The following is a 9,307-nucleotide window of genomic DNA, read 5'->3' as shown; positions in this document are numbered from 1 at the left end:
CTAATTATTTTAGACAACCACGATACCTAAAATTTTCCTCCGAATAATAAATCATTGGCGAAACAAATAGTCCAATCTATTATTATCAAATTTTGAATTGTTGTTTCGTTTTATGATTCTTCAAGAATCCAAGGTATCGTCGACTAAAACCGCTCGAAACCGATAATTCTCACCTTATCACCAGGAAACTGGCGAGGAAAACAATTATCTGCCGCGAGAAATCTGGACAACGTCTCGCTACTCGGACACTTTCGTTGCATAAGTCGTTTCACGTTCAGATTATTCACAAAGACACAACGGTCTGCCCGCGCAAAAGTACGGGTGCTGCAAGGTTGTTTTGTAGGAATTGCGTCAAGCGATTCAATGAACCCGGCTCTCAGTGTGTTTCCATACCGAATTCATTCTTCTGCAATACGGAACAGCGTCGCATACGTGTCCGTCTTGGAAAGTTCGAATGCGGTTGCTCGACCATGTACACCATTGTCGCACACATTCTGAGTTACGAGATTTTTTGCTGAATTCCACTGATTTAATTTCGCTTATTTATTGAGTCGTGCCACGCCTCAATTACTTGCGTCGGTGAATTTTTGGAAGAAAATTTTTTCCCATAAAGGAATTTTTTTATTCTCCGACAGATATCTCATGCTTAGAACGAAGTCTCTTTTTGAAGACGGTGTTTGTAAGGTTTTGCAAATTAAGAGAATGGAAAGGAGCTAACGGTAAAAAGTAATAACGATAAATAAAATAAATATATAATTTGAATTATCCGTTTTAGACTTTCGTCGTTTATTTTTTACGTAAAAGAACTTCTGTTGCTAGAAAAATTAGATCGCAGATAGATACATATTTTTTTTTAATATCGATAATTTTTGGCAAAATTTGTAAGGAATTTAAAGGTTGGGACGTTGCAAAAAGCGCAGAAAGGGAAATAAAAACTCGATCATCCATCAGATTAGTACGAGTAGAATGATACTCTGTTAATTCGTTATATCATCACACAGTGCTAATCATCGTATAATTCGAGTAACGAGGTTTGAGTAATTGCCGCGTAATCGTTGGATCCTATCAAATCTAATTAACGCCGGCATTCAGCAGATAAGAAAGAAAAGAACAGAGGGAAAAAATGTTACGGTCGATTTGTTGCGAAAAATTTCACGCTTCTTGACTATCGCTTGAAAAATTGTTCCATATTATTATACACACACCTTCTGATCTGTGTTGAAGTTTCAATTTACAAAAACATGATCGTCCGTTTAGTAAGCGCGTGTCAATCTGTCACGATCAAGATTTCAAAATATCACCCTTAATGCGGTCGGTTCGAAACGATTCGATCGGTGGTACAAAATGGTTACATTGCACGCTCGGATAATCGTATGGTCAAAAATCGAAACTCGATCGCGATCTTGCACGCAATCTTTTGTTCCTTATTTTCGAAGGTATTTGTATTTAAATTTATATTTAAACTTAAGTTTTCAAATTATTGAATTTCTAGACTTGGATTTTTCAATTTTTGAATTTCTAAACTCTTTAACGTAGGCTCTCAAATGTTTCAACTTTTAAGCTTTTAAATTTAGAAAGTTAAAGTTTTAAATTGAGATGTGGAAACTTGAAATTTTAGTAAATCTGAAACCAAACGTACGATAGAATTACTTAAATGTAAAATACAGACTGCTATTGACACGCGACGTATTGGACAAGACACGGTGAACGACAGGTTTAAATCGCGCTGGACCTGTTCCGAAGAAACGATGAAAGTGGAACACCACACGATTCTAACTTTTTTCTATTTTTTGATTTCTAGCAACCACAACAAGCTATCCTATTGAGGAACGAATCAAAGATACCAAATTTAGAAGAACTCGAACGCTGTTACCTACGTGAAAGGAATTTGTAATATTTATTCGCGATTTCCACTTAACTTTCCAGCAATCAGTATTAATTGATAGTTTCAGTCATCAAATTACGTTTCTAGGAATTTTTGATGTCGTTTGAAGAAACTTAAGTATCTCGTAGTATTCATTTGTTATTTCAAAATACTTATTTCATTTATGTTACTATCTATTGAGCCGGCAACTAAGTGATTAGGTGATAATGACAAAATCCTCAATCACATAGTTGTCAACGCAATAATTTACTGCATTATAAAATTGTATAATCTGTAAATAAATACGCTTAATAATTGTTGACGTGGAAATTCATAGAAAAATCCGCATGAAAATTACGTAGCATGGTGAGTAGCAAATCACCTCGTCAAGTGAACTACAATTACGTGTCTTCGTAGAGTAGTAGCTCCAGTAACTATCATTTTTTTCTCAACCATAGTTGGAACACGTTTCGACAGCGTGCACGCTCATACACGTCGCAAGAGGCTAATTAAACGAAGTCGTGATCCCAGCAGACCTGTACGCGTGTCATAATAAGAAATTCTGATGGTAATCGTGCACACTATACCACCCAATTAGCATAAACGATATCGTTGAATTTTTATTTAATTTATTGTGTCGACAATGATTAGAACTGAAAACTTTGGAAACCTAGAAATAGAAAAATAATTAAAATGCCAAATAGTAAAATTTGTAGAAACGATACAAGGCCGAGATATTCAACGCTTCAACGAATAAATTCAACGCTGAAAAAATACTTTCTAGGCTGGTTTTATTGGATTTATGCGAATTAGCTGTTGTAAATGGTAATTAATACGAAAGGCATAAAGAGATATGGATTATTTTATGCGTAACAATATATGGAACGAGCTTTCACTCGGGTAGTTGCAATGCAGGAAACAAATTCAATACCGTATATCGATTTTCATGGAAAGCCGCGTTTCTGCTTTGAAGAAAGAGTTTCGTTCTTTGCAGAAACGTGATAACACGTTGTGACACGCGCTTTCCAATTCTTTTTATTAAAACATTTATGCAATCGTATTGATTGTAAGGGAATTTAAAGATAGTCGTAAGTGTCAGGTTGTCTCAAAAGTTTCTTTCATTTTACAAAGAAACAATAGATGCAGGACATTTTTTGTTTTATATTATTTATCGTATCTATCATTTTATATACATAGTTCAATAAAATAATATAAAACATATCGTGCGTCTATTATTTCCTTTTAAAACGTAAAACACTTTTGAGACAATCCAATACGTATGTGCATAATATTTTGAAATATCATAATTTAAAAACATTTCGCGACCAACTGTTATTATACAATGGTCTCGTTTACCTATAAATGTAACTGTGCAAATCTTAGCGCAGTTGCGTGACCTGATAACCACAACTGTTGGCCAAATGTGACAGCTGGAAAAAATATTAAGTTGGATACGCGTTCTATTTTATCTTTTCAACGTTCCAGTGAATTATTGCCCGTTCGATTTAGAGGAAACGTTTCTTGTTGTCGACTAACGCCGACTAATCATGGTCGCAGCAACGAAGGAGTGATTGTAAGAGAGAAAGGTTCCGTTTTTTCCGACGAAGTTCCTTGGTACCGTTGCATTACAGCTACGGGATACATAGTCAGCCTCACGAAATGATTTGCATCTTGATTTATAGCCCTGTTTGACGCAAACGGCCGTAGAAATGACTGCTGGTGTAGTTTTACGGTATCGATTTGAATCGACAGTCGAACCGTATGCATAAATATTTTTAATTCCTTTGTTTCTCTTTCCTTTTCATAAAAATGTAAGATCATCGAAAATCTACGAACATTTCAGTCGATCTTTGCAGAACTATTAAACGTTAAATATTTCAAGACGAGGCAAGGCTAAGAATAAAAGATACGATAAATAGAAAAATAATATATTTCATTAGAATTTAATTTATTTAATGCTAAACCTACCCTATGATTCTCAACATCACATAACATTCAACGCCTGTGTGGCACCGCATCCAACCGAGCCTTGCATATAATCAGGAAAGTTCGATTCAAGCACTCGCATCCTCCCTCTCGCGTAATCCGCAACCACATGAGTAACAAGGGAACATTCGGCACTGGTGTACACCTTGTCGAAACATCGTGAAACAAATGGATTGACCGCGTCCCATCGGTAAACATCCGGTTCGCCTTCGTACCGAAAGAAAAGGGCGCTGCCATTGTCCGTACCCAAGAAGATCATCTTCTTCGGTTTCATACCAAGATCGTGGATCTTGCCATTCGCAGAACCACTGCGTAGATGTTCCGTTCTGATGGAGAACAAACGGCTACTGCTTAAATAAGTGAAGATCAAACATGTGCTCCCGTCTGAACGTCGGAGAAGCGCAAGATACAAAACGTCTCTTCGGGTTGTGCCCATGGCGACGGCTTGGGGCAAAACGACGCGGTAGCCTCGACCTAGAGTGACATCGTAGACGAGGATGGCTCTTGAAGCAGCGTCTGACGCATAGACGAACACTCTGCCGTCCTGACTGTAATCGGACACCAGGTATTGCAATCGGGACGCCGAACTCGTCAATCCAGTCAGGTCTACGGTCTTCACTAACTGCCAGAAAAACGATGGAAGAAATAACGAGGTAACTATAGGATTTAACGACATTTCCCAGTTTTTGGAGACGATTTGAAAGATAGCTGAATATTGTCAAATATCAGGGAATGAAGTGGAAAGTGGTTAAAAAAGTGTGAAACAGTTAGAAGGATAGTAGTCAACCTCGTTAATAAATACTACGATATGAGATTTGACGTAGCGTTGCTCGAGCTAGTCGATAATTTATGCCATACGATAATAAACTTGAAACTTCTATTTTAAAGAATGCAAATCTGTTCTCCGTGATAACGTAATGCAATCGACACTTAACTAGACAGATAATAATAATTATAATCCATTCGCTCCTATTGGACTGACAAGCGTAAAAGTAGCTACTTTGTTTACGCTAGGCGAAAGTATTAATAGGATTACACAGAGACATTATAGATTAGCAAACGACGCTTACCTTGCCTGTGACGACGTTGACAGCGAGGATTTTTGGCGGGCACCTTCGCATAGGTTCGTCCAAAGTGTTCACCACTCCAGTATCGAGAACCCAGAGAATGTTCTGAGGATCCAGATAAATGTCTACCACGTTCTGTAGTGCCGTGCAAGTTCCTTCCTCCTGAAGAGACCAACAAGGATAGGGGACCAGGGTTGCTTCGCAGCTTTGGACATCCTGAGAGATCTTCGCCAATGTCACGGGAATACCAGCCTTGTACCTACATCGCAAACCGGTTTGTTCGAAATGAATTAGACGTAATACCAATAGTCTTACCAAAGACTCTAGCCGATTCATCGAGCAGTTTCCTGAGTCTGAAGGATCGAAATTACAATTCTTTGACTTGTACCTGGGAAGGGCCACAATGGCGTTGTTGGTATACAGCGCGACCCTGGTCGCGATTACGTTTTTCGAAATGTATTTTCCACTACTTTTGAACATGTTCTTGGTGGTGGGACAAGGCCACTCGAAGTTTCCACCGGTCCATTTTATGGTTTCGGGTAAAGTCGCGTTTCCACCGTTCGTTATCGCAAGAATGACCACAATGGCGGTCGTCGTAAACACAGAAATAAATTGTCTTGCGACGTGCATAGTATTCTTTATGGAGACTAAACTGAAGAGTCTTTAAAATTACGCCAGTTATATACGAGGTAATGTGTTCGCCATGTTGCGAAATACAGGAAGAAATATTTTGCATTTTGACATCCCTTAACATTGTTATCCTATATATCGAACCCGGAAGATTCGTAAATGATCGGATGTTTAATAATCGTTTTACAATTAATTGTCACGATGATTGACCAAATTAGTCATCGGTATATTCATTAACTAATACTATGATCGTGTCAGTGTTATTTAATACAGCTTGAACAACTTCAGAATTACATATTTGTCACGTAATTTTGTGTAAACTGGTGTATGCAGGAGTATGATTAATTTATTTATAAAATTCTTATACGAAGGAAGGAAGTTCATCTTACAAGCGAAGCTTCCTCGTTCATTACTCGCTGTTTGGTAAATAACTTCGAGAATACGCTTCCTTGTTGCTCTCAAGAGTTCGTGCCGTCTCGCTCCGGGCGGAAGTATTGCGACAACCGGAAGAACACGCTACTTTATAAATATACAAAGTGCACATGATTAATTGCTGCATAGGGTTCTACGGACAGTTTGTATATAAGCTGCATGTCAGATATAAGATTCGCGTATTCGAGAGTTTGTGTTGTTCACATCGTAAAATCGCGTAAGTCTTTATCTCATCCAATTAATTGATTTTCGTTTTCAAGAATTTAAGCATTTCATGTTTCTACGGCGTCATAATTAGGCTACGAATATTTATGCAGATCTATATTTTTGCTTGAACGCGACTAAGCAAATGGAACCTAATCGGAAATATTTCGTTCATTAAATATTGTAATAAATACACTGCAATTTAAATAACTTTTTATACTTTTTGTGTATTATGTACATCCTACGCGTTCTACGTTCGTACATTTTTACACCTTTGAAAATTTTCATAAATACAGAAACATCCGCAGTCTGATTCTAAATATTTGAGATTTTCGTGTGCAAGTGTTTTGGTCGGTCTCTTATAAAAAGAAGCTACAACGATGACGAAAAGTCAGGATAAAGTTTCTACCGAACACAATTGCTCAGAGTTTCGAACAATTTTAATATTTACTCCCCGTATTCTTTTCTCTTTTTTCACTTCCCTTTTACAGTCCCGTAAATCATTTTCTACGAGAAACGATAGGATGAAAAGATTGATCTACATCGTCCTTTGTCTAACGACCGTAACAAATATTGTACCGCCGAGTAACGGTAAACCAGTGGTGCCAAAACCTTTGATCCTCTCAGGACTTAGCTTAAATTGGCCATGTCAAAGTACGAAGAACATTTACGAGACAAGCGGTCGTTACATCACAAGAAACGTGATCGCTACCAGAGCACAAATATACGAAGACCAAGCGATCCTAGCTCTGCCACGCTATAAACCAGGAGTACCATTTACTTTGGGTGTTCTTTCCATGAAATCGCAAAGTTGCGAGCCAAAGGTAGCCCCATTCCCCTGCTGGGCAATTCAGGAAGAAGGAAATTGCCAGGCACTGCAGAGTGCGGTAGATATAGTTCTGGATGTACAAGATATCTTGTGGGTTCTCGATGTTGGAATCGTCAACACTTTGGAGCAACCTGTACGTAGATGTCCTCCGAAGGTCGTTGGAGTCAACGCCAAGAGCGGAAAGGTAAGTGGTAGTTTGATCGTTGATCTAGGTCAAAGATTGTGCGAGAGTAGAATTAGTCTGTTGAGGTCGTCTGGAGATAAAATTCCAGATTATTGTGAGATATTACGGACATGAAGTTTAGGGTTAAATATACACTTGTTGGAAAGTAGAATCGTGGTTGACGATAGGATCGTTCCGAATGAATAGAATGGCAGTTAAACATAGTAGAAAGTAAAATTCTGGTTAATTAAAGGGAGATTGGAATATGAAGCTACAAGTGCCTGATATGATTATAAGCCTCGACTTAATTAAAAGTTACCGAGACATCTACCGAGCCATGCGTTACCTAATAAACGAAATTACATTGATGTTTATAACATCAGTTAGCGTCTCTTTAAGGTAGCAATTAAGGATCGAATCGTTGGAAGGTTTCCACAATCTTTGAAAATGGCATCATCGTTAATCCATGATCCTAAAAAGAGGAAATATTATCGATTTCAGGTTGTAAAAGTGATCGACTTGAGCTCGTTGGTAGACAATACCTCGCAGCTCCAATACATGGTCATTGACTACGCAGAAGATGGTCAAGTCTATGTGTACATTTCTGACGCTGGTACCGGTGCCATCATCGTTTATAATGTCACGACTGATAACGGATATCGCGTGGTTCTTCCATCAGCAGTGGCATCCAACACAGACAAACCCGACGTCCTATACATGGCGCTCGTTAGAAGGAAGAGCTGCGGATCGGTCGTCTATTTTACGTATCTAGGCTCCAGCAGAATGTTCGCGGTCAAAGCAGTGAATCTGAGAACAGGAAACGCGAATGGATCCATAGTAGACATCGGCAGAAAGAAGAACAAGATCGTACTTCTGGGCACTGACAATGGATCTGCCATCTTTTTCAGAATTAAGGGTAAAGAAATTCAATTAAATTAAATTAGATTTCATTTCTAAACCTTATTTATGGTATTTTTATTGTGTTTTTAGGTGATTCCAATATCTACATGTGGAACACCGACACTCCTTTCGTCCAAGACAACTTTCTTTTAGTCGAACAAGCTGGAGAGTGTCGACTACCAACGGGAGTTATTCCTGGTTATAAGGATCTAATGTGGGTGATCGAGAGTAACTTCCAAGATTACATCGAGAATTCCGTCAGCTGTTCCGGAGCATCGGTGGCTATCCATCCACTAGTGAGTTCTGCCGGCGAATAGTACTAAAAGCCGGAAGCAACGCTCCTGAAACACCACGGTTGCGCGTTATATTATCTTAACTAATATCGTTAGCGATAGCGTTTGAGTTGTAGCGGAATATTAGACACAGTTATATCTTGACGTTGTTCAAAAAGTATTATCAATTTGATCGAAGCTTTGGGAGAGAAAGGGAATAGAAAATTTTAGGAAAGACTATATACTGTCGATGCTATCGAAAGGGGTTAATCTAGTCATAAAACGCTTTCCTTCGAGCATCCTGTACAAAGTGACTTAATCTTCGAGGAACATCGAAGCTGGACAAATATCGACCAGTGTCAAATAAAAAGCTTCGCAGGCCGTTTTCTAAATGGCCGAACGAAACGAAGCGAATCTTACTGCAAAGAAACGGTAATACCTATGTAAACATATCATTGTATTTTTCGTCGTTTTGTCACGTTCAAAAGTATCGTTAATAATTTCCCTTGCATATATGAATGCACTGAAATTAAGCTTGACAATGTCGTGATTGAAATTTCTTTATAAATTCATCTCGATGTCACGCAAAATGTGAAAGGTATATAAGAAAGTAGATAAACACGTTAGAACAGTATGGAATTAAATCGTTAACCGAGATATTAATACAGTCCCGAATAGTTACGTCAATTCCATTCTAATGGATAATATTAATGTGATTAGGGAAAATTGTTCCACTTAAATTAGTTTCTAGTGTCGATGTTTCGCACGATTGTTATATAGTTATTAATTTTCGGCAATTATTTTCCGACGACTAGCTTAATTTTGTGAGTCCAACATGTCTCTCATATCGATCTAGTGCGATGACAGGCGTTGATCGCTCTAGCGCGCGTTATATAATGAATTCCGACTATATGTACACACATAGCATCTCATTAAATCTAATTATTCGTTTACCGTTCA

At 38.2% G+C, this 9,307-nt stretch overlaps 2 protein-coding genes across 3 annotated transcripts; one reads left to right on the top strand and one right to left on the bottom strand.

Annotated features, from left to right (window-relative positions):
- Positions 1-3,776: 3,776 nt before the first annotated feature.
- On the bottom strand, positions 3,777-6,056 carry LOC100747503 (major royal jelly protein 5). Its single transcript, XM_003493790.4, has 4 exons — positions 6,052-6,056; positions 5,306-5,553; positions 4,921-5,176; positions 3,777-4,472 (listed from the first exon to the last, which is right to left on the bottom strand). The coding sequence occupies exons 2-4, from the start codon at positions 5,545-5,547 to the stop codon at positions 3,849-3,851; spliced, it is 1,122 nt and encodes a 373-aa protein (XP_003493838.1). The 5' UTR covers positions 5,548-5,553; positions 6,052-6,056; the 3' UTR covers positions 3,777-3,848.
- A 26-nt stretch (positions 6,057-6,082) lies between these two features.
- LOC100748187 (major royal jelly protein 1) lies at positions 6,083-9,305 on the top strand. 2 transcript variants are annotated; one of them, XM_033323908.1, is made up of 4 exons: positions 6,096-6,195; positions 6,672-7,196; positions 7,677-8,091; positions 8,166-9,305. In XM_033323908.1, the coding sequence occupies exons 1-4, from the start codon at positions 6,139-6,141 to the stop codon at positions 8,390-8,392; spliced, it is 1,224 nt and encodes a 407-aa protein (XP_033179799.1). In that variant the 5' UTR covers positions 6,096-6,138; the 3' UTR covers positions 8,393-9,305. The 2 variants fall into 2 exon arrangements, with proteins under 2 accessions (XP_012247599.2, XP_033179799.1); XM_012392176.3 differs by having other exon boundaries at positions 6,083-7,196.
- Positions 9,306-9,307: the final 2 nt, after the last annotated feature.

This window comes from Bombus impatiens, unplaced genomic scaffold, assembly GCF_000188095.3.
Source record: "Bombus impatiens unplaced genomic scaffold, BIMP_2.2 scf_1311, whole genome shotgun sequence".
Taxonomy (NCBI): Eukaryota; Metazoa; Arthropoda; class Insecta; order Hymenoptera; family Apidae; genus Bombus; species Bombus impatiens.
This window is presented reverse-complemented; position numbering and strand designations above follow the sequence as displayed.

Excerpts from the sequence above, each read along its gene's own strand:
- LOC100747503 (XM_003493790.4), bottom strand. The coding sequence starts at position 5,547 with ATGCACGTCGCAAGACAATTTATTTCTGTGTTTACGACGACCGCCATT. Across the intron at positions 5,177-5,305 it reads GCCATTGTGGCCCTTCCCAG|GTACAAGGCTGGTATTCCCG; the intron begins GTACAAGTCAAA and ends TTTGCGATGTAG. Across the intron at positions 4,473-4,920 it reads TCAACGTCGTCACAGGCAAG|TTAGTGAAGACCGTAGACCT; the intron begins GTAAGCGTCGTT and ends TTTTTCTGGCAG.
- LOC100748187 (XM_012392176.3), top strand. The coding sequence starts at position 6,564 with ATGACGAAAAGTCAGGATAAAGTTTCTACCGAACACAATTGCTCAGAG. Across the intron at positions 7,197-7,676 it reads TCAACGCCAAGAGCGGAAAG|GTTGTAAAAGTGATCGACTT; the intron begins GTAAGTGGTAGT and ends TATCGATTTCAG. Across the intron at positions 8,092-8,165 it reads CATCTTTTTCAGAATTAAGG|GTGATTCCAATATCTACATG; the intron begins GTAAAGAAATTC and ends TTGTGTTTTTAG.